This window comes from Bombyx mandarina, chromosome 25 (assembly GCF_030267445.1).
Source record: "Bombyx mandarina strain Sakado chromosome 25, ASM3026744v2".
NCBI lineage: Eukaryota > Metazoa > Arthropoda > Insecta > Lepidoptera > Bombycidae > Bombyx > Bombyx mandarina.
The window spans coordinates 3,334,099-3,359,168 of record NC_143231.1 but is presented as its reverse complement, the minus strand read 5'-3'; the positions used below and the strand labels follow the sequence as shown (position 1 = coordinate 3,359,168).

The 25,070-nt window shown below is 38.6% G+C and overlaps 2 protein-coding genes and 1 long non-coding RNA gene across 4 annotated transcripts in view; 1 reads left to right on the top strand and 2 right to left on the bottom strand.

The window, feature by feature from the left end:
- The first annotated feature begins 34 nt into the window (after window positions 1-34).
- LOC114243932 (N-acetylneuraminate lyase) overlaps window positions 35-25,070 on the top strand; it is a 275,732-nt gene continuing 250,696 nt past the window's right edge. The window contains exons 1-8 of one of the 2 annotated variants that reach the window (XR_016325399.1): window positions 35-308; window positions 2,148-2,591; window positions 6,952-7,081; window positions 7,882-8,027; window positions 11,588-11,756; window positions 12,021-12,166; window positions 12,841-13,012; window positions 14,025-14,222. Coding sequence is in view for 1 of the 2 variants with exons in the window: in XM_028175585.2 (XP_028031386.2) it covers window positions 111-308; window positions 2,148-2,591; window positions 6,952-7,081; window positions 7,882-8,027; window positions 11,588-11,756; window positions 12,021-12,166; window positions 12,841-13,012; window positions 14,025-14,167 (1,548 nt within the window). In the remaining variant the exon portion in view is untranslated. Of the gene's footprint in view, window positions 309-2,147; window positions 2,592-6,951; window positions 7,082-7,881; window positions 8,028-11,587; window positions 11,757-12,020; window positions 12,167-12,840; window positions 13,013-14,024; window positions 14,399-25,070 lie in introns of those variants that run through there. The other variant, XM_028175585.2, reaches the window with a different exon arrangement.
- On the bottom strand, window positions 3,480-6,116 carry LOC149499823 (uncharacterized). The gene is made up of 2 exons (XR_016325400.1): window positions 5,710-6,116; window positions 3,480-3,719 (listed from the first exon to the last, which is right to left on the bottom strand). It is a non-coding gene; the product is annotated as an uncharacterized LOC149499823 (long non-coding RNA).
- LOC114243906 (N-acetylneuraminate lyase) lies at window positions 14,222-24,484 on the bottom strand. The gene is made up of 7 exons (XM_028175556.2): window positions 23,953-24,484; window positions 23,051-23,177; window positions 18,498-18,643; window positions 17,503-17,671; window positions 16,952-17,085; window positions 16,289-16,460; window positions 14,222-15,227 (listed from the first exon to the last, which is right to left on the bottom strand). The coding sequence occupies exons 1-7, from the start codon at window positions 23,953-23,955 to the stop codon at window positions 15,082-15,084; spliced, it is 897 nt and encodes a 298-aa protein (XP_028031357.2). The 5' UTR covers window positions 23,956-24,484; the 3' UTR covers window positions 14,222-15,081.

The following is a 25,070-nucleotide window of genomic DNA, read 5'->3' as shown; positions in this document are numbered from 1 at the left end:
ACAAGTCTCGCCCGTCTCGGGACGACGCTTGACTGACTATGCGACTGTTCGCCGCAGTGTGCTAATGTGCTTTTAGTACTTGTTAGCGCAACACAATATCAGGTATTATCATGGAAACTAAAACTAAAATACATTATAAATACTGCATCGTGCCTTTGTGTACGAACACGACTGTAACTGCTCCTGATAAGCATTTTTTTACGGTACCAAAGCAGAAAAAAATAAGAGATAAGTGGTGCAAAATTATGAATAGAAAGGAATCTTTATCAGAAAAATCAGTACGGTATTGCTGTGAAGACCATTTTGATGTAAGTATCTATGTCAGTATCTATTTATCTGTGGTTTGTTATTAAAATTTGTCCCTCGTATTCGCGGGATATTTTACTGCGAACATATAAAAGTCAAACACACCAATTCAACAATATCTATAATGTGTACAATATTAAAAAATAAAATCAAAAGTAAAGTAAGCAACGCTATATAGGCACTAGAAGAAACAAATTAAAACTAAAATTACGTTTTAAATTTAACTTAAATCGAGGCACGCGAATCTCGTTGCATGACGTCACGGGACACCTGCGCGTTCGGGAACTCCCGATCGCGTCCGATGACGCCCGAGTGCTACCGAATGTTGCACGCTACACATCTATTAATACTTATAGTAATCGGCAAACTTCTTGAGCAAATGACCTTGACTGCGCAGAACCGAATTTTAGATCACTTTGGTGGTGAGGGTGAGGCGCGACGGCAGGGGAAATCGTATCGAGTGCGTTATTGGTAGATCAGTCGAACCTTTCGTCCCGCACCGCGCCCTCATTCCGCTTGCTCCCAAAAGTACGCTTGCGTACAGTGGAAAGTCTATCGTTATTAATCGTTAAGTTATTTGTTATAATTGCTTGTGGACTTTGTTGCCATTGCTATTTGATGAGTGTTTGTTGATTTTTTATAAAACATACACTATGCCGTGACAAACTGGTGTAGTACTTAAAAGAAAGGGTAGAAAATTTGTGTACGATGTATATTGCTTCATTATAAAACAGGGGAAGAATGATATGGAAAAATTAAAACAGACTTCGGAAGCAACAAAAACATCAGTGAGTACTGTTAGGTGCATTATTAACGAAGCTAAAGGCTCTGGCTTGCTCGCCGTGTTTCGGACTCCGGGTAAGAAAAGATCAGGGAAGAAGAAAGTTACCGGAATGGATAGTTTCGTTCAATCTCTAATAAAAAGATGTAATCATAATAACTACGTAACAAGCAGCGAAACTCCGTATCGTAGAAAGGCTTCGAAAAATTTAAAGAGGATATAAATTTTAATGGCTCGGAATGAAGCTTACGACGAATTATGAAAGAGCTAGGCTTCAGATGGAAAAAAAGAACAGAAAATAATCGGAAGCTGGTAAATGAAAAAAGTAACATTCGATTACTACGAATCGAATATCTTCAAAAAATAATTAATTATAGACAAAAAAGAAGACCGAATCGACCGAGTTGTAAACTACGCCGATGAGCCCTATGTCGACTCATCACGATGATAGCGACTCGGGTGATGAAAACAGTGATGATGATGATGGTCAAGATTATGATAACGAAAAAAAAAATACAAATACCAGCTTCGCTTCAACTGAACGAAGACCTGGCAACAGCTCTAGTTTTGACTTAATAGAAGGAATATCTATTTTACCCCAAGATTAAATTATTACAATTATTAACCTATATGTTTTGTTGATGTTCTAATAAATATATAAATAAATACATATGTTGATTTTAATAATTTAATAATATTATGACGCAAAGTAAATAATGTTTTTGCACGTGAGTGTACCATGCGCAAACTTACCCCCACTACGTCAACAAATGCTCAAGAAGTTTGCCGGTTATTATACCTACTCATATAATTATAAATTTATTAAGGGAGATACTTTAATTACATTTTAAATTCGTAAACTTAGCGATTATTTTGAAACGTTAAAAATTATACCTGTGACAACGGACCTCTATTGTATAGTACGAACCTTCCTATTAATAGCCAAAAAGGACAGATGTTCAATTACTTAGGTACTTATTTATTTTTATTGGAAAATATTGTTTTACTTGCAAGCTATTGCAAGAGTTTAGTACGTTCTGTTCTGTATTTTATTTTTTAGGTCGACAACGACACTCAAAACTTTATGAGACATCGAATTGCTGGTGGCAGACTACTTCTGAAAAAAGACGTTATACCTCATAAGTTTGCTTGCCAAAAAACCAAGGTAGTTACTCAAGAACGGTCTGCAGTTGCGAAGCGTCGTCGAGCAGAGTATTATGAAAAAGTACTTTCAAAAGAAGTTCCAGCCTCTGTTGCCCAAAAACCCATAGAATTTATTGAATTTGTTCAAAGTGATGAAGTAATTAAAGATCCTGACAGACCTATTTTTGTGCCAATGGACTGTTTTGATGTGGATATGGAAGCCAGTGTGAAAATAAAAACAAAAAAGAAGGGCACACAAGTACATATAATGGGCAAAAAAAAAATAAAGGATGTCAAACAAAATTCAGGCAGAAAAATATTAAATCTTCAGGCAATGAAATACTCCAAGGCAACGACATTAGTGAGTGACGTTATTATAGAAACTTCAGACATTGTTAATCTGTCGGTCTCTTTCAGTGGAAACTCATGCGACGAATTCACAGATCTTAATTAATCACAGGCTTTCCAAAGACACTTACTTTTTGATAGAGACTTTAGTTAATAATGTTCAACGACCTCAGGTAGATATCCTGATAATTTAAAAAAAAATAAGATTGACTGATCCGTATTCTCGATTAGCTATAGATTTTGGGCTTCGAAAGGGTTGCAAAAGTTATTGGAAAAACTTTATCGCCTTTAGCACATTTTATGAGAGTTAATATATTTTCCCGAGCAAGCAGATGTCGCAACTAATTTGCCTATGGCATTTCGAACTCGTTTCTTTAAAACCCAAAGCATTATTGACTGCTTTGAAGTTCGAATTAACAGCCTAGTAATGCAATTCACCAGTCATTAACTTGGTCCAATTATAAGGGAAATTTGAAATTTCTTATCTCAATAGCACCCAACGGATTTATAAACTTTATATCTGGTGGTTATGGTGGAAGAGTGGACGACGCTACTTTGTTTGAAGATTGCAATATAACCGATAAGATACCGACAGGATCAACCATTTTAGCAGACAAGGGATTTAAACATATCGCCTCCATAGTAGAGAGGAAGAGACGCCGGCTTGTTAGACCAAGTACTATCTGTTCTGGTACTATCAGTGACAAAACAGAAGTAATTGATACAAAAAGGATTGCTGCTGTTCGAATACACGTTGAAAGATCGATAGGAAGATTGCGAGATTTTAAAATGTTTCCACCACATGCATGTGTAAACGTGAAAATGCTGCCTTTCTTTGATAACATTTTATTAATAGCATGTGGATTAGAACTTGCAGAGCCGTTTTAATAAAACAATAACCTTTTACTCAAAACGTGATTATATTCTAACTTACAACATTAAAACTTTCTTGAATACATTTTTTCCGCAACATACGCTTATAACCTGTACAGTCTCTTTATTACATACAAATGTACAACGACATGGCTTGCTCCTAACTTTATGCTCTGGAGTTATTCTAGCTTTTACCGTGCATAGTTGGCCTTCTCTTTGCATCTATACATAGCCAATGGCGTTGTAATCGTAGCTTTCTCGAGCAGATCTGTAAAACATTTTACTAACTTTATTAGATCTTCGAATCGTTGATTGGTTAAATCTAGATCTACCTAGGCGGCACTGAAAATTTCGGGAATTAACGAAGTGACACAACATTACTATTTAAAAATGTATTTATTGCTTTTCGAAGTATTCTCCGCGAAATTTGACACATTTTTCCATACGATGGAACCAATCATTGAAGCAACCATTCCATTCGGAAGTTGGGGTCTCCAAAATGGCCTTTTTGTAGGCGTCCACAGCTTCTTCAGGTGATGAAAATCTCTGTCCACGTAATTTATTCTTTATATTAGGGAAAGTATAGAAATCATTAGGGCTTAGGTCGGGGCTGTACGGCGGATGGTCTGATAATTCTATGTTTTCTTGCTCTAAAAACACTTTTGTTCTGTGCGCGGTGTGAGAACTCGCATTGTCGTGATAGAGGATGATGCGGCGGTTGCAGTTCTCTTTACGGAGTTCAGAAACGACCTGTGGCAAACAAAATTAAATGCTAGCATACCATTCTGCATTAACCGTTCTTTGTCCCTCAAGAGGAATAGTCGTAACATGGCCGGTTTTGGAGACAAACGTGGCCACCATTTTTTTTGCAACACTCCGTGAACGAACAATTTTTGTTGGCTTTAACTCATTTTCGAACACCCAAACTCGTGACTGGTTTTTTGTTTCGGGTTCGTACGCGTATATCCAGGATTCGTCACCTGATACAATGTTGTATACAGCATTTGAGGATCCTGCGTGGAATCTTTCGAGAGTTCTGACGAACCAAGTAACGCGAGCCGCTTTTTGCTCTTCACAGAGCGAATGCGGTATCCATCGGGCAAACAACTTGTTTACACCTAATTGTTCATGCAAGACTATTTGTATTTGACTCATGCCAATGTCTAAAGTTGCCTGAATTTCGCGGTATGTCACATGTTTTTTTTTTATTTTTTATTGCTTAGATGGGTGGACGAGCCCACCTGTTGTTAAGTGGTTACTGGAGCCCATAGACATCTACAACGTAAATGCGCCACCCACCTTGAGATATAAGTTGTAAGGTCTCAGTATAGTTACAACGGCTGCCCCACCCTTCAAACCGAAACGCATTACTGCTTCACGGCAGAAATAGGCAGGGCGGTGGTACCTACCCGTGCGGACTCACAAGAGGTCCTACCACCAGTAAAACATGTCGATCTTCCTCGATCAGCTTACGCACAGCATCAACGTTTTCTTGGGTGACTGCAGTTTTTGGACGACCTTGACGGGGATCATCACAGAGCTTGACACGTCCACGTTGAAACTCAGCAAACCAGCGATAAATTGTGGTTTTGTATGGGGCTTCATCACCAAATGCAGAAATCATCCGGTCAACACACTGTTTTTGTGTTAAACCACTTCGAAAGTCATAATAAATCATCGCTCTTGAATTTTCTCGAGTCAATTCCATTTTCTCAACGACTAAACAAGTTTGACAAAACCTCGTGACAAGACCGAGAATCTTTTTTTAAATAAATAAAGGGTATTCGATTTTTAAAACCAAGAGTTTTCAACTAAAAAGATTTTAATATGACCGGAACAGTGGAAATATTCCATTCCCGATACTTTTAGTGCAACCCTCGTAGAGTACCTAAATAAATATTTGTTATTTGTTCAATATCTACGATGGGTCACCAAGTTGCCACTTATCACCGGTGGGGCGGGTTCGGTTCAAGGCGGTCAACCTCACGAGGGATTTTTGTGCCGATTTGTTGTTTTGTTTATTTGTTGAATGGAACAAAGCGGCTAATAACAAACAGAAATCTATTTTAAGGTGTTTAATGATACTATACTAGGTAGTTATACAAAATATTGTTGGACTGCACTGACTTATTTAGTACTAAGTCAGATTCCGTAGATAGTTTCTTACCAAAATACAAATAAAACGGTAATAAATAAGATGTTAAAGTATGTACGGCAGATAAAATATTAAGTAGGTAGGTATGTAGGTAGTTACTTACTTTGAAATCTCTACGATTTCTGCACTTGTATACAACGGATTTTTAGTCAAAAATCTAAAACCATACCCATGTCAACCTATTAATAACCTACAAATTATTAGACTGTCCGCGTACAAATCCAATCTCCATCGTGAAAACTTAACGTCAATAGCCTAAAATAGCTTTTTTATATACCAGTATAATAAAAAATATAAGAATTGCAATACAGCATACACCCACCACGTCTGAGAATGCGAGCATAAAACACGCATCTCCTTGCCGAGATAACCAGTTCTAGTGCGTCCCGCCCCGCACAGGGCGACCTGCAAGACTTGTGACGTATGACAATGAATGGTTCGCGCGGTTTTTTATTTTCTTGTGGGTGATATTAAAAAATTCACAGTGTCGTCATTTTTAGAGCTATTCAAGTAATTTATTTACTAGCTTTTTTTTTTTTTTATTGTCTTTAAATTTATATATGTAATTATTTTTTGTTTTTATGTGATTGGAATCTTCCTTGTTATATACATTTTCAATTGGTATGTTTCTTTGAAGGCAGACGACCATATGGTCCAATTAATAATCAGATTCGTCCAAGGACGTTAGCAACGCCAAGGGATGCCTAGAGCTAAATATTGTTTTTCAAACTCGTTTGAAAAATTAAGTGGTGAGCAATAAGGGGTTGAACTACTATTTTTTATTTTAGTAGTTTCGTGAACAAGTTCACAGTTACTTTAAAACGTGAGATAGAAAATCCAACCGGTCTTGTGATTCACGATGGGAATATACAGCATGATAATAAGAGCTTAGGATAAAACAAGAAAAACATCATGAACGCAATAACTGTAATGGGCTTTGAACAAATACATCTCAATCATTTCAAAGTCGTCTGTTACTGCTTAGTGCAGATAATACTTTATCATATACCAAAGTATACCAAAATAATAATCAAAAAAATACCCTAGTGCTTATTTGGGTATTTTTTGAAAACGTTCCTATAAGCTTGATAATTATGTAACATAGATATTATGTTTATTTTTATCAAACAGAATCATTTTGACCGATAATTTCACTCTGATCTTGACCGGTATCAACAGGGTGAAGATGAAGTTAGCCATTAGTTCGGTTCGCTATTGCTAATAAACGTGTTTTACTTTTGTTTTTAAATTACTTATGTATATTTATTCTGAGTGACTCCGGTCATTAACCTGTGTTAGTGGTGTAGGTATCTTAAAATTATTTTAACGCGTATTGTGTTGACAGATTGACTTTGAAACACGTGGTTTGATGCCCCCGGTCTTCACACCGCTGAACGATGATCTCACAATCAACTATGCGGCTATACCTGGATATGCCAAATATATGGCGGAAGCTGGCTTCAAATGTGTACTCGGTATTAATCATTTTTTTTTTCAAGAAAACATGTTTTTGGACACATAGATACATACTTAAAGAAGTCGTTTTGGGCAGCGTTTTGTAATTAAAAAAATCAACTGTCTCATGATATTGGAGTATGTCAAATGTTTGCTTTAAGTTTGTACTCGGATTTTACAACACAGCGCTGTATCTCTTCGTATCTGTTATCATAATCATATCGCACTAATAATAACTAATGAATTTAACAAACGTACGAAATTATTTTCATTGGTAATCGAATTAAATCAACACTAATTGAAATTTTGCAAAAATATATCATTTGCGAAAATTGAATTGAAGCAGTACCTAACGCGCTTGTAGGATGGAATTGGGGCTGGTAAACAATACTATTGAGACTTTGATCTCGTGTGTTAAGCTTAACGTTATCATGCTTATGGACTCCGATTACCACTTAAGATGTGGACTGTGAAATTGTTAATTTAACTATGCAAAAAAAATTTATGAAAATGGTTTGTAGTTTACGATAGGCAGTGGTGTTGTTGTGGTAATTGAGCGTGGACTGTATTTATTGTTTTGAGATATCTAATGTACCGTTAAATGAGAAATTAAAGACTAAATATAAAATGAATGCGTTGCTTTTGGCGGCTGGATTTCAAAAAGAGAATTGGTGTCATGGCGGACGTCGCTCGCTGACATTTTGACGTTCGGAAACTGAACAAGTGGTCCAAACTCATGTCGTTTTCTCACCACTCTGTACCGATTAGCGATGGTGGTCTTTTACGTAAATGAATGATGCGTTCATTTTTCTCGCTCCAGTTGGTGGTACTACAGGAGAGCATATGTCTCTAAACGTAGCGGACAGGAAGAAAGTTATCGAAGAATGGGTGAAAGCGGGAAGGAGCACTGGTCTTCACATACAGGTACAAGTCGGTGGTGCACCACTCCCCGACGTGCAGGAATTGGTGAGTTCTTACACATCTTTTTAATACGCTTTTATTAGCTTCAGACGGAATTCGAAATTTGGTATACTTATTAAGGACCGATAACAATTAATATTTAAAAAAAAATTAAAATTTTGAAATTCAATTAAAAAATGAAAAATAAATAATAGTTTAAAAAAACTAACAAAATGCGCTTTTATAGAAAATCCAACTTAAAAATAGGAAATAAATTTAAAAAAATTTGAATAAAAAATAGTGTAAGAAAAAATGATATTATCAAAATAACCCTTCTACTCATATCTGTTCATAAAATATTTATAACTACTGGTACCATGCGCCCCACGCTTTTTTTTACAATAAAATATTTTTTCTTACACTATTTTTAATTCAAATTTATTAAAGTCAAGTACTTTATTGGTTGTCAATATGTAGATTGACTTTAACATTGCCAAATAACACACTCGGGGTATGCCAGAGAGAAACTCACCAATCGAATTTAGAATATTGATCCTGAATTGAGACGCCATATTGGCGAAGTGGAATTTGAGAAAGACCCAAATAACAACTTTCCGAACCCCCAAAACTCAACATTGACGAAAACCTATTACCTACAGGCTAGTTTGATTCCAGCATTTACCACGGTATATTACAGTGTAAAAAACAGTAAAAAAAATTGTTTATAGGCTCCATGACAAAACTACTCAATCAGAGGAGAGCAATAATGTATTTAAAAAAAAAACAAGCGTATTATTAATGGAAACACATTTATTTTAAAACAATTGATTAAATTACATTAAATAATCATACTCATAGATTATGTAAGTAAACTAAAAACATATAAACGAAATCAATGAAAACACGAATAGCCGAGTATTTTTCTCGGTCTTACTTGCGTTTTATCTTTGGCTCATGTTATCGTAATGAGATAAAACACAAAAAAAAATATATAATATAAATAACATTGAACATCTTAGCGAAAACATAAAATTCGTTACGTAATATTCGAATTTTTATATCTCAACTTTGTATGTAAAGTTTCTCAGTACCTACAACTCTCACTCTAGATCCTCAGTACAATTTCTAAATTAATATCCTTTTTGAATGTTATTTCGTATTGTATTCAATTTAATAATTAAATCATGTTCTTTAAAATATACTTTTTAATAGTTCTGCTTAACAGAACGAACAAATTCAACAATGAAGCTTTTTTATGTTTGAAAGATTACTGGTGGCCCGGAGGCCTTTCCAGTTTCACCAGGACAGGTGGGCGAGCAAAGGCTCAGCCAAGAGGGGTGGGATTTTCTAGTAACTGCCCGACCGCCTCCGAAGGAGACCTAACAACTCAAGAGCAATTGCTTCGCAAATGAATCTACTACCGGATCGGAATCGCGAGAGACCAACTGAGAAGATCCGGCGAGAAACTCAGCGGGCTGAGTAACGAAGCTATGGCGGATACCCATCATAGAACACAAGATATTTGACAGATGCCTGAATCTCGCTTACGACATTTTCAAGATAAGCTTGCATTTAAACAAGTTCCGAACAACAATATTCGGACTGTCGGTCTATCGAGTAATATAACCCGCCTGGTGAAAGATCTTCCCTTTGTCGTGTGTACATCCACAGAGTCAATAGCGAAAAATCTCTTATAAGAATTCTGACTTCGGTCACCGTCCTCGCCGAACCCGTCGCTTGCAACGAAGGGCTCGGCGAGTAAATTCCACTTCGATAAAGCGGCACGACATGAGAACCCTCTCATCGTGGCTGCCGGTAACTACATTCCCGATCCTGCGGACAGAATGGAAAGCGGTCGACGCCGCCCTAAACACGTCATTTTGGATCCCCCGATCCACTAACGGTGCTTTTAGGTACCTCCGTTTAGGCACCTCAAGCACCGGTCATCGTTCTCGTCGAACCCGTCACTTGCGACGATGGGCTCGACGAGTAAATTAACCCTCAGACAGAGCCCACTGAGTTTCTCGCCGGATCTTCTCAGTGGGTCGCGTTTCCGATCCGGTGGTAGATTCTGCGAAGCACGGCTCTTGCTAGGGTTCGTGTTAGCAACGTCGTCAGGTTTGAGCCCCGTGAGCTCACCTACTAGTTAAGGTTACGCTGAAATAGCCTCTCAAGGCTCTCAGCTAGGTAGGAAAAAAAAGAGTAAATTAACCCATAGACACAGCCCACTGAGTTTCTCGCCGGATCTTCTTAGCGAGTCGCGATTCCGATTCGGTGGTAAATTCTGCGAAGCACTGCTCCTGTTAGGGCTGGTCTTAGTAAATTCTTTCAAGTTGAGCCCATTAGGCTACCAGTGAACAGTTAGAGAAAAAAAAATATATCATATAAATTGGATTCGTAATATTGATAAACATTTAATGTTAAGTGTATTTCATTTTATCTCGTGATAATGTCACATAACGTCTTCAACAAGACCCCAACATCGTGATATCGACGCAGTGTTGTTATTTTATTATTATCATAAAACACCGCGATTGTTGTTCTCAAGGGGAATTTTATCAAATGTTTTTTTCACCGAAACTGACAATTTACGAGACGAGATAAACATAATGGTGACTTAGGTAAAAGCGTTAAAAAACAAGAGATGTAATTGTGTAAAATGCTGCAGATAGACATTTTGCTTAACCAATTTATCCATTAATGAAATTCTTACAATTAGAAATAGGTCAGATTTGAAGTAGTCGTGGCCTAAAGGACAAGACGTCCGGGGTATTCGTATCTAGCGATGCAACGGTGTTCGTATCTCGCTGGCGGGTACCAATTTTTCTAATGAAACAAGTACTCAACAAATGTTCACGATTGACTTCCACGGCGAAGGAATAACAACGTGTTATAAAAATCAAACCCGCAAAATTATAATTTGCGAAATCACTGGTGGTAGGACCTTTTGTCAGTCCGCGCGGGTAGGTACCACCACCCTGCCTATTTCTGCCGTGAAGCAGTAATGCGTTTCGGTTTGAAGGGCGGGGCAGCCGTTTTAACTATACTTGAGACCTTAGAACTTATATCTCAAGATGGGTGGCGCATTAACGTTGTAGATGTCTATGGGCTCCAGTAACCGCTTAACACCAGATGGACTGTGAGCTCGTCTACCCATCTAAGCAATAAAAAAATAGGACTCTATTCAATTGGGACGAAATTAAATGCAAGGAGATGAAAAAGAAAGGAAATAAAATCTCAATAAAATCATGGTTGTTTACTGAGGCTTCATCGGAGCTTTTGAGAGAACCCGAGGCGCCATGTTCAATTTTATTTGTTTCATTTTCCAACAATTTTGCACTTTCACAGACTCCAACAGTTAATAAACAACCGTTGTTATACATTTAAACACGAAGAAATACTAAGTTAACAAACCAAAATTATTCAAACAACTTCATTCCTAGAGTTTAGGCCAAAAAGTAAAAAAAAATCGAGCTTACTTTGTAGTACACCACAAATACAAAAACAAAAAAAAAATACAGCCAGAACTCTGATCTTTTGTAAGGCTATACGAATAACTTATTATTTATTCGTAGTTTTAAGGTTTATTTTTCCATATCGCAATACATACGTCGTTTTACTTCTAGGCGGCGTTCTGTCAAAAAAATGGCGTTGGTTCGATTCTAACGCTACCGGAATTATACTTCAAACCGAGCAATGTTGATGAGCTGGTGTCTTACGTTGCCCTGGTAGCCGGCGCGGCACCGAAATTGCCTGTGCTATATTACCACATTCCCAGCATGACTCGGGTTGAGAGTAAGTTGTAATATTATTTTCACAGTGACGATACGTAATGCGAGTTTTTTAACGATCTCGATAGCGTAAAAGTTAACTCATATTTGTATGGAGTTGGAATGTTTGCCTACGTTTGCCGCTAGGGGCGCTGTTCCAACTCCATACAAATTTGAGTTAACTTTTACGCTATCGAGAACGTTAAAAGACTCGCACTAAGCACACGTTATGTCTCCGATGATACGTTTGATTTACAGTTTGGTTTACAGTACATTTCAACTCTTTCAGTTAACATGCCTGCCTTCGTCACGGAGGCCTCAAAGAAAATACCCAATTTCTCAGGCATCAAGTTCACTTCGAACGATTTGAGCGAAGCGTCTCAAGTGCTTCGTGCCATGTCCGAGAAGGAAGCACTATTCCTTGGAGCGGACACGGTAATGACCAATCTTATTTAATATCAAATCTCTGATCCCTTGAAGTCGTGGCCTATAGGATAAGATGTCCGGTGCATTCGTGTTGAGCGATGCACCGGTGTTCAAATCCCAGGCGGGTTGCAATTTTTCAAATGAAATACGTACTCAACAAATGCTTTCGATTGACTTCCACTTTGAAGGAATAATATTGAGTAATAAAAATCAAACCCGCAAATTTTAATTTGCATAATTACTGGTGGTAGGACCTCTTTTGAGTCGGCGCGGGTAGGTACCACCACTCTGCCTATTTCTACTGTGAAGAGTAATGCGTTTCGGTTTGAAGGGTGGGGCAGCCGTTGTAATTATACTTGAGACCCTTAGAACTTATATCTTAAGGTGGGTGGCGCATTAACGTTGTAGATGTCTATGGGCTCCAGTAACCACTTAACACCAGGTGGGCTGTGAGCTCGTCCACCCATCTAAGCAATAAAAAAAAATGTTAGTTGTGTATATGCAGCCATCGAAAAAGAGTAGCACACCGCGCGTCACACACTACGCTTGTATGTGCGTAGTCTCACGACACTCGCTCTTGAGCTCTCATCCACCCGCTACCATTCAGCTCTGTGCTCCAGCACACCGCGCGTCACACACAAAAGCTTTTTGTTTATAAATTCACAATGCACGGAAACTTTCAGCTTTTAGCACCAGCTGCCCTGCTCGGCATAAAATCGAGCATCGGGACGTCTTTCAATCTCTTCCCGAAAATAGCTCACGCTATCCTGAGCGCTGTTCAGAATAAGGACGTGGAGACGGCGAGAGCCCTCCAGCACAAACTGTGTCTGGCGATCGAATCATTAACCAAGGAAGGTAGGGTACACTTAATAATAATGTAGACTTCGACGACTTAAGCTATAGTGATCGGGGGTGTTGCTATATTTTTTTTATTTTTTATTGCTTAGATGAGTGAACGAGCTTACAGCCCACCTGGTGTGAAGTGGTTACTGGAGCCCATAGACATCTACGACGTAAATGCGCCACCCACCTTGATATATAAGTTCTAACGTCTCAAGTACGACGGCTGCGCCACCCTTCAAACCGAAACGCATTACTGCTTCACGGCAGAAATAGGCAGGGTGTTGGCACCTACCCGCGCGGACTCACAAGAGGTCCTACCACCAGTACTAAAGATATCCAACTTGAAATTTTTAATATTTCGTTTTCTACTGCCTAGTTTGTTGGACGAGCTTATTGCCTGGTGTAAAGTGCTCACCGGAGCTCATAGCGTTCAGGTTTGAACGGCGGAGCAGGGGTTTTACAACTGAGATTTAAACCTCATCTTTTACGGAGGGTGGTGGCACTTACTTAGTAGTCCTATAATGTATATCATTTTTATGATAAATAATTTAAATCATTTGATTTACTTGTGAGCAGACTCTGAACAAATTACGCGAGCTCTGTGCTTAGACGGTATTTTCCGAGCGCTACGACATGTCCTTCTTCAAACGAGGCTTGCGGAGAGTACTTAATGGTAGGCAGCGGCTTGGCGCTGCCCCTGGCATTGCTGACGTCCATGAGCGACGGGGACCACTTTCCATCAGGTGGGCCTATGCTCGTCTGCCTACAAAGGCAATAAAAAAAAGGACCACTATCTAGATCCCGTCAATCACCTTGACGAAAGAGTTAAGTTCCGAATGGTATCGGAATTAAAATGACATTATCGTTGCGAATTTTCAAAGCATTGTCTAATATGCAGTACGGATTGGTATCTCTTGAATCGGCTAATAGATACGAATGATAGGTTATTGTTTTAAGTTGTCTTGTCAATAACATTGTTGACCGGTGTGTTTGTATGAGCTGTAATGCTGATGCGTGATGACAGGTCCGTGGGTGCCCGTTATGAAGGCCGGAATGGAAATCGTGACCGGAATCAGAGTTGGGCCGCCTTCGCTGCCTCAAAAGCCGCTTAGTTCGGAAGCCATAGAGCGGATTCGTGGCAGGCTCAGGGTGCTGGATGTAGCCTAGATTTTCGGGTTCCGGAATAGCTAAAAATCGGGACTGAAATAACGAGACAGTATATTTATAATATAACACGTTTCTATATTTGAAAGAAAAGAAAAAAAACTTTAAAACTAATTAGGTTGCCGGTTTTATTTTTTGTAGCATTTAACGAATATTGAACAAATGTACGTCAAAAAATATATAGATAATAAAGATCAAATTAAATATTGATTTTATTAAAAACATTTCTTGTTATTTAATAGAGTTTTCGTTTCCTTTTTCTTAAATTTTTTATATTTATATCTAGCAACTGTTTTAGCAAATGAAGATAGTGTGAACTATACGTTAGAATGTTTATTGGTATGGTGATTTGTTAAAATATAAGAAGCACAATTTTGACGCAAATCGGCGCGCAAAAGTTGTTTTTTTAGTATTTTTCAAAGGAATTGAAGTTCGCATATCCACTGACGCAAAACAAGAGCTAAAAGGAAATGACTCTTTTTTTATATATTTATCATAACTAGAGGTCCCGCAGTAGTCGAAATTCAACTATAATTAATTGGAATTGTATGTTTGTACACTATAATGATTGTATTTTATATTTTTATAATCACAAATTTCGCCAAGACTACACTATAAAAAATATTAACAAAGACAAACAATATTTAATCTATTCTCAATTTGACAACAGACGTCAAGAACAAAAGTTTGACAATATGCATGCGTGTGTGCGTTAAATACATGGTATTTAGTGTGTGTAATGTTTTCTTTATTGATTTAATGTATCTTTTATGCATTATTTTAAAAAAATATTAGCATTGTGCACTTCTTCTCTATAATCTCTATAAGTGTGGAAAATTTCATACTCCTCCGTCTACGCAATTTTCTTAAAAAGGGACATAAAGTTTTTGCTTCACGTAATAATATATAGATTATGTTCAGGAAATTATCTTTAAGGCTTTCAATCTGTCTTCTATGTTTTTCTTCGTTGTCTCATCTACAGCGAAAAGCGGCCGTCTCGGTGGGCCCACTTGGATTCCAGTGATCATCGGCATGGCTGATTTCATGCAGGGCAGGAATTCACCTGTAAAATGAAACACTTATTATGCTTACGATTTAAAATCAGTTAGTTAACAAAAAATCGTCTTTATCGCATTAAAACTGTATAATCTCAAAACTTACTAATCTTAGAGGAGAGTGTTTCAAAGGTTTAACATGTAATATTTTTAATATTAATCTTCTTTGCAACATTTCTTTTTTACCAGTAACATTATCTGTCTTTTAAAGTAAGATACAATTATGTATTAATTTTGTTAGTAGTAGTCAAAACAAAGGTAACCTAAAAAAAAACAAAAAAAATAAAACTAAAACTAAACTACGCTCTTTTGACAGTATTTATGAGAAAAATATTGGTGATACCAAATTATGTTATATTAACCGCATATTAACTCAATTTTGAATATTTTTTGGAAATTGTTCACTTTTAATGCAAAAAGGCGATATATCTACAAACGGCCCAATTTCGTACATGATCCGGTCTACTGTTAACCAGTTTCTAAGCCCATGTTCTCTGGGCCTGATTTCATTAAAGCTTTGATGGACTTTAAGATGTGCTGCTTTTAAAATGTACTGTAATATTATTATGTGGATTGAGTTTTGAAAATGTGTAAGGTGTTGTGCGGCTAAGGCCACCTCTGGATGCCACTCTTTATTTTTTCCTTCTCTTTTGGTACTTTCCTTTCTATCAGCCCACAAACGTCCACTGCTGGACGCTAAGCCTCGCCACAAAGATCGGTCCTGCGCTGCCTGCATCCAGCGGATCCCCACGAACTTCAATAGGTCGTCGGTCCATCTTGTGAGAGGCCTAACCACGCTACGTTTTCCGGTACGCGGTCGCCACTCAAGAACTTTCCGGTCCCAACCGCAATCCGTTCTACGAGCAATGTGCCCTGCCCTCTGCCACTTCAACGTCGCAATCCTTTGGGCTATGTCGGTTTTTTGGTACAATTGAAGGTAAATTTCTTAGTAATCACTGGTCTAGTCTATCGCAGAGACCACAGTAAAATTAGTCCTTTCGCCTAGCCATTTAAACAGGCATGAACAAAATATTGATAGAAATATGATTGATATGTACAAAAGGCAAACCTTGTTCAGTAATGTTATCAACTGCCCGATTAAGGGTCTCCTGTAGTTTCCTTGCAGTGTTCACGTCGCCAGTGCTCACGGCATTCACAATAGTTTGTACTAATTCCGGGAACATGTTTGTAACCGTTGCAATACTCGATTCGTGTCCCATTAGTGCCGCTTCCGCTAAATGCTGCAATGTTAGCAAGATGTTTTCAATCTTTGTTGCTCCACACAGATTAGTACTACCACCCTAATCATTAAATTTTATTGGGTACAAATCTTGCGTTTCGATTTTATTCAGGTTACGTATTTAACGTAAAGATTCTGTGTTTGGTGTAAGAGCTTTTACTAGTTTAATAAGGTAACGATTTTAAATAAACAATTTTAGTCCCTAAAAATTAATGGGGAAGCGGCTCTCGATTTTGGCACTCAGTAATTTATTTTCTGAAGTATTCCTCCTCCTTGCATCGTGTTCTTCAGTGCTGAGGGTCTTAACCTTTACGGAGCATTTTTGTCTGGACTATGTTCCTGCATTAATTCCTGTCCTCTGCGCAGTGGATAGCGACATTGATGTTGGAGTCCCATGTCGTCTTAGTTTGATTAGACCAGCGCATGGGACTACGCCTACTTAGCCTCTTTCATTTCTTTGCATATGTACAGATAACATCAAAAATAACTTACGTGATTAGCCATGAATATTTTCTGATCGGGTGCAAGCAAATCAGCGACTTGTACAGCAACGTTTAAATCCGCTTTCATTCCCATGAAATTTGGAATCCTCGATGAAGCCAGTGCAAAGAACCTTTTCATGTTCACTGGCAAAGAAACATCACTACATGGTAGGACCTCTTGTAAGTCCACGCGGGTAGGTACCACCTGCCTATTTCTGTCGTGAAGCAGTAATGCGTTTCGGTTTGAAAGGTGGAGTATCCGTTGTAACTATACTGAGACCTTAGAACTGATATCTCAAGGTGGGTGGCGTATTTACGTCGTAGATGTCTATGGGCTCCAGTAACCACTTAACACCAGGTGGGCTATGAGCTCGTCCACCTATATAAGGAATAAAAAAAAAAATGTAAAATGGTTTTCGAAGTTTTGGACAGCACAGAGTTAGGTAATTTATTTTTGGATTTAGATTAGACTTAGGGCTACGCACCGTGTGATGGGTTTGCGGAGGATTTAAATTTTTATCAAACTTATCCAGTTGGGATATAGAGCACGTGTTTACTTACAGTCCACGCCGCTCATCATAGGAAAGTGGTAGTAGATTAAAGGTAGTGTAGGTGCCGCCTTAGATACCGTCTCTAAATAGGAGACCAGCTGCTCTACGTTTCGGGGCTTGTAGTAAAGTTCTGGAAGAGTCATGATGGCGTCAACCTCCACATCTTCAGCGAATTGTGCCTGAAAGGAGACAAATTTTGGATTTAACTTTTAACTTTTATGATGATTTTTCTATTACACACGTTTTACTTAAATATAATTATAATTAAGGTAAATAGGGTTTTTCGAGTAATTATTTATAGGTAGGAATTATTGTAGCCAAGAGATAAGTTTAGTTTAGTTTAGTTTATGCAAAATTATCCATACTAATTAATGTTATAAATTCGAAAATGATTTTTTTTATTGCTTAGATATGTGGACGAGCTCTCAGCCCACCTAGTGTTAAGTGGTTACAGGAGCCCATATACATCTACAACGTAAATGCGCCACCCTCCATGAGATATAAGTTCTAAGGTCTCAAGTATAGTTACAACGGCTGCCCCACCCTTCAAACCGAAACGCATACTGCTTCTGGCATACTTTAACGGCCGTCTGATGTAGTGGTAAGTGACATGGTCACTACACAAGGGGGTCGCGGGTTCGAATCCCGCCAAGGGAAGATATTTGTATGATAAATATAAAATATCTTTTCCAGGGTTATGGATGTCTATTAAATATGTGTATGTGTATAATAAAAATCTTATATTTATTTCCGTTATCTGGTACCTGTAACACAAGTTCTTTACGAACTTATCACGGGACCAGTTAATGTGGCGTGACTGTTAATAAATATTTATTATTTATTTATATTTATTCCTACCAGTAAATTACTTTTTTATTTTTTTTGTTACGCTTCAAAAACTTTATCTATCATCATGAACATACCAACTACCGGATTGACCATCAACGTGTGAGGTATCCTTTTTCTGTACGTTAACGGTTAGAGAAAGTAGTCATTTATAAATACCATTTCAATGACATCAGGCAGAGGTATTCCGCCGATCTGTGCGATGACCTTGATTTTGTGCCTTCTTGCGCTCTGTAGCCAAGCGTTGAGTACGTCTTTCCGTTCTTGTAAGCTCAGAGATGCTGCTTCTCCGGTAGTACCACCAACTGTTGGTTGGGTTAGAATACCAAATGGTACTTGTTTAATCTTTTTGTGATTGCGTTAGTTAGAGCTTTCGGCTTTGAATCTGCTGTTATTTAATTACTAGAGCCCTTATATATCACACTATTTTTTAAACTTGCATTGAAACATGAGGTTAAAATTTCAGTTGTGTGGTTCCATCCTCCGAAATTCGCCTTAGCCCACTGAGGTTCTCCATGGATCTTTTCAGTAGGTCGCGTTTCTGATCTGGTGGTAGATTTTACGAAGCACTGCTCTTGCTAGGGTTAGTGCTGGCGACGTCCTTAGGCTAGAGTCCCGGGAGCTCACTTACTCGTCCTGTTACGCTGATATAACCCCTAGGTTAGTAAGATAGGTAAAAAAAAATATATATTTGAAAGCATGTTCTTCTATGTTTTCAAGGGTTATTAATATGTAATTAAAAAAACTTTATTTCCACACAAAGTAAAAATAGACTTCAAAGTTTAATAATAAAACCTACTTTTGGTATATATTGGGTATTGGTATTTGGTATATATAACATACCCGATCATTATATGTACCGTATGCTACATCACGATCAACTTCACTATTTTAATTATTTTTTTATTGCTTAGATGGGTGGACGAGCTCACAGCCTACTTGGTGTTAAGTGGTTACTGGAGCCCATAGACATCTACAACGTAAATGCGCCACCCACCTTGAGATATAAGTTCTAAGGTCTCAGTATAGTTACAACGGCTGCCCCACCCTTCAAACCGAAACGCATCACTGCTTCACGGTAGAAATACGCGGGGTGGTGGTACCTACCCGTGCGGACTCACAAGACGTCCTACCACCAGTAAAATACTATATGTACTTTGTTAAAATTGTTTTAGTGTCTTATACGTACGTGTTTTAGTACCCTAAGGTTTAAATTAATTTATTCATACTTAAGTGCCATTTTATGTGAGAATCGTGCATGCAGATAACGAGGTTTTCTGAACAGTTCGAAAGTAATACCGTAATGTTACTAATGAGTATTTAATTTATATTAATCAGTAAGTATTTAGCTAAATAGGTCGGTCATTTATTTAAGTTACGTAATACTTGTTCTGTGGCTGCAACTTCGCTAATTATGAATAATATTGTGTAACTGGTTCTAACCAAGATTTATAAACATTATTATTTCCTTTTTTAGGGAGTATATTTTTGTATACATAATTTTCACATGCTGTAGTTTTCGACGAGGTTAGTTACCTTATTACCCAGTAACTCCTATTTTTTATTTATTTATTACTTAGTTGTGTGGACGAGCTCACAGCCCACCTGGTGTTAAGTGGTTACTTGAGCCCATACACATCTACAACGTAAGTGCGCCACACACCTTTAGATATAAGTTCTAAGATCTCAGTATAGTTACAACGGCTGCCCCACCCTTCAAACCGAAACGCATTATTTTTTTTTTATTATTGAAAGTTTACTGGTGGCCCGAAGGCCTTTCCAGTTTCACCAGGACAGGTGGGCGAGCAAAGGCTCAGCCAAGAGGGGTGGGATTTGCTAACAACTGCCCGAGCGCCTCCGAAGGAGACCTAACAACTCAAGAGCAATTGTTTCGCGAATGAATCTACTACCGGATCGGAATCGCGACCCGCTGAGAAGATCCGGCGAGAAACTCAGCGGGCTGATGCATGGGTTAGGTTGCACGTCGACCTCTTTGTCGAGTTCGACGAGTACGGTTACCGGGGTCCCTAAGCCTGCCCCTAGTATTAGAGCTGAAGGCATCTAATGCAAAGGTTATTGGATCTGATGGATCCGTAAGGACGTGTCTAGGGCGTCGACGGTGACTGGCTCCTGCATGATCAGGATTCGGGGAGTAGTCAGCGGCGGCAACGATAAGGCGATTATCATGACGCATAGCCTTATCGAAGTATCGTTCCGACGCTGACTTCATGTATTTCCGAATTGATTCGAGGCCCAGGTCGTCGTGTAGGTCAACGTTCCTCACGAACCACGGAGCCCCGACAGCTAACCTGCAAAAGCGGGATTGTAGGGATTGGAGGGTGTCTATGTGTGTGCGGGCCGCGTGAGCGAACACCACACTCGCGTAAGTCATAACGGGCCTTATGCAAGTTTTGTAAAGTGTCACCTTGTTCCGAAGGGACATTTTACTCCGCTTACAGATCATGGGGTATAGTCTACCGAGAATAAACGCGGCACGGTCACGGACTGATTTTATATGCGGGCGGAATGTCATCGATGCATCCAGGGTAACGCCCAGGTACTTGACCTTCCTAGCCCAGGGTATGGGTTGTCTAAAGAGAGTAATCGGGGGTGTGAGATTCCTCCTCCTAATCCGGGAGGAAATCCGTGTGGAGCTTCCCCTCTGAAATAGCACCGCAGTACTTTTCGCTGGGTTGATGTCTATGCGCCATTTTCGGAACCACTGTCCTAGGGCTAGGGCTGCGCTCTGAAGCTTCTTCGCGATTAGGGACTTATTTCTACTAGAATAGTAAACAGTCGTGTCGTCGGCGAATAAAGCTAAATGGGTCGGCGGCGACCGGGGAATATCGTTGACGAATAAGCTAAATAGGAGAGGTGAGAGGACAGAGCCTTGCGGGACTCCAGCTGTGAGAGGTCGTGGGGAGGAGCGGGTTCCCTCGACTCGATATCGAAAAGAGCGGTTCGACAAGAAGTCCCGTATGATGAGCACGAGACTATCCGGCACGCCCATGTTGAATAGTTTGAAAATCAAACCTTGTGCCAGACTTTGTCGAACGCTTTTGCGACGTCGAAGAAGAGAGCTCCCGTGTATAACGGTTTTGGTCGATTAAGCCCCACAAGAATGTGCTCCGTGAGGCGGTGCACCTGTTGAACGCATGAGTGATTTGTACGGAATCCGAATTGTTCATCGATGAGAATGCCCTTGGATGAGACGAAGTCTCTGAGGCGTTTGTAGAGCAGACGCTCATACAGTTTGCCTAGAGACATGAGGAGGCTAATCGGGCGGTAGCTCGTCGGATGATTTTTTGGTTTACCGGGTTTATGTATGCCGATAACGTCCGCTTCTTTCCACACCGCGGGAAAGTAACAGTTCGCCATAGCGGCATTGAAAATAGATGCCAACATCACGATGAGTTGGACGGGTAGAAGTTTAATAACGCGGTTAGATATACCGTCGGAACCGCGAAACGCATTACTGCTTCACGGCCGAAATGGGCAGGGGTGTGGTACCTACCCGTGCTAGTCTAGTCAACAAGTTGAAAATAGTACATTACTTGGATTTTTAAGTTTTTGTTCAAGTAAAAAAATTGTTTTAAACAAAGTATAAATATTTTTTTAACTTTTATGGCAGGATCTTGTTAAGTATGTATGTAAGAAAGGCTCTACGAAGCGAAATTTTTTTACGACCATTATTTAAACATTTTTTTTCACTTACAATTAAGACGGTAGTTCGAGAAAATTTTACCTTAATAATATAATACCTTAAATAAAATTAATTAATGTGCCGTACTCGCTTTTGACGCCACGCGCGCAACCTAAAAATGTCGCGCGCAGACCTATTTTCAGCGTTAAATTAAAATTATAAATAATGGAGATAGAGTTCCGGGAGTTAGGAGTTTTTTATTGGAAATTTCCTAAATTTCCTTTAATTTTTTTAAAATATTAATAGTTTATGAAATATTGGCAAAACGAAATGCCATTTTTTTTCATCTTTAATTGTTTATAACTTTTGCAATTTTTTATGTGCCAATACACGCTTTTAGCACATTTTTCTAGGCGTCATTCTGGATCCAATGAGGTATCGCACATAATTTTAAGAGCAGTATCTTTATTTTGTACCATTTTCAACTAGTCGACTAGACTATGCGGACTCACAAGAGGTCCTACCTTGATGTCTGTGGGCTCCAACCACTCAACACCAGGTGGGCTGTGAGCTCGTCCACCCATCTAAGCAATAAAAAAAAAACTTATATACATACTTATATACGTTGACATATATAAAGAGATTCATCACACGAATGTTTGCCTGATGTGGGAATCGAACCCACGAACAAGGGTCAGTCGACAGAAGCGCACTGTACCGCACATTAAAAACCGTGTTATATATCTTATACCTTTAAACGAGCAATTCTTGAATCTCGGAAACGGCTGCAACGATTTTCATAAAATTTAGTATACCGGGGATTTCGGGGGCGATAAATCGATCTAGCTACGATTTATTTTCAGAAAATGTTGTTTTATTCGTGTTTTCAATAATCAACTCTTCCCGACATCTATTGGCGAATATTAATACTATTTTTCTTAATTGAGGGAAACTAACCGCTTTAAAGACACAACAAGATGGCGTTATAAAAAAAAAACCGAGCAAGGCTCAGTCATCGTCTAGTAGCCTATTATAAGGCGTACTGTTTCAAAACAACTCAGAATCATACCTAGGATACCGTTTATGTTCTTCCGTTTTAGAAAACTCAAATAATCCGCTATCGCAGAATAGTTAAGTTCTCCGTCTTCGTACATCGGAGTGAACACCGGTGCCAAAATTCCTTCAATGTTAGATGCCTGAAAATTGTATAATAATAAATAATAATAACTAGGAACTAATTGCGTACGATTATCCGGCCCCAATTTACGATTAACTGCGTTATATACCAGAGACTGACATACATACGTTTAAATATATACTTTTATAGATGATAAACATTCAAACGAAGACCAAAAAAACCTGCTCATTAGATAATGTTTGGCCGATGCGGGAATCGAATCCACGACCCTCGGCGCAACAGTCTGGAGCGCTAACTACTGCGCCACCGAGTCAATCATATACAGGGTGTCCCCCATAATTTTGTGTCCCCAATAGCTCTACTATGAGGTGCTCTACTATGGGCGAGCTCACGGCCCACCTGGTGTTAAACGGCTACCGGAGCCCATAGACATCTACAAGTCTTTAAAGATTTAGTGAGACTGACGGGAAAGTATCTTGAAAGACTTAGAATTTAATCTTTAAAATCGAACCAGCGCTATTCCGAAGGTATTGAATAAGAATAATAATAATTAATAATCTACGAATTTAAAAATTAAATTATTATTACAATATAAATAAAAAAATTAAATCATTAATCTAATATAAGTTAATCAATAAAAATATAAATAAATAAATTATAATTAAAATGGAGTGAAAGACCTTCCATGACTTCCTTGGCTCTTGTTTATGAGATTTGGTTAAAATTCCACAATTAGAGCATACGTAATTCATGCACTATTCATATTAAAACAAGTATTCAATACATTACTTAATTATTGTAAGTCGATTTATATTAGATAAAAAATTACGTACCATTCTTTAAACAATTTTAAACAATTACAATACTTCGCACCGGTCGTTTACTGAACGAGAATAGAAGAAAACTGAGGGATATTTGATATAACGTAACTTTATAGTGAAGCAAAACCGCATTCTCTAATTATTCTAAACAGATACGGAATCAGACATTATAATTGAATATGCAATTTTGAAAAGGGCACATCTCTGAAAATGTAAAACGCTTAGTAAGTTTAGTAGTGCTCTGAGGAATTGTTCGAGATGATACCGGCATCTCGTTTTTACCATCGCACCGCCCGCCACCGGAGTAGAGTTCATCCATACTACCTGGAGCCACTGCGGTCATCCACAGTGCGTTTCCAGAGGTCTTTTTTGCCCCGTACCATCCGGCTATGGAATGAGCTCCCCTCCACGGTGTTTCCCGAGCGCTATGACATGTCCTTCTTCAAACGAGGCTTGTGGAGAGTATTAAGCGGTAGGCAGCGGCTTGGCTCTGGCCCTGGTATTGCTGAAGTCCATGGGCGACGGTAACCACTCACCATCAGGTGGGCCGTATGCTCGTCTGCCTACAAGGGCAATAAAAAAAAAAGTAAATGAAAAAAACTGATTATTTTCTAAAGCAGTGTAAAATATTAACTTTTGAGATATATTTTAGTGTTAATTAGCAATTGAAAATTACTGGAATTATTATAAAATTGGTGTAGGTGAGCCTCAAAACTACATGTATATGAAAAAAATGTATCGTCTTTGACAAAATATGCGACATGTGCCCTTTTCGAAATTGCATATTCAATTATATCTTAGATTTTATTTCTGTTTTCTTTTGGAGTTTCTGGAAAATTTTAAACTCAGACGTATGTCTGTAATCCTGCTTCAGTCGTGCTCCTCATTTCTGAAGGTCATGACCACCTCCATCTGCGACTTTCGTCCTCACGAGGCTCTGTCATCTCATCCGGTCGTCAGATACTTGGAGTGCTTCACAGACACTAGCTATAAACCAGTGTTAGAACAGAGCACACACACACAGCAAATTTTACCGGATTTATTTTACTCATCAGGATATTTCTTCAACAGCGATGACATACGCGAAGAAGTTTTTTTATTTTAGCCCACCTGGTGTTAAGTAGTTATTG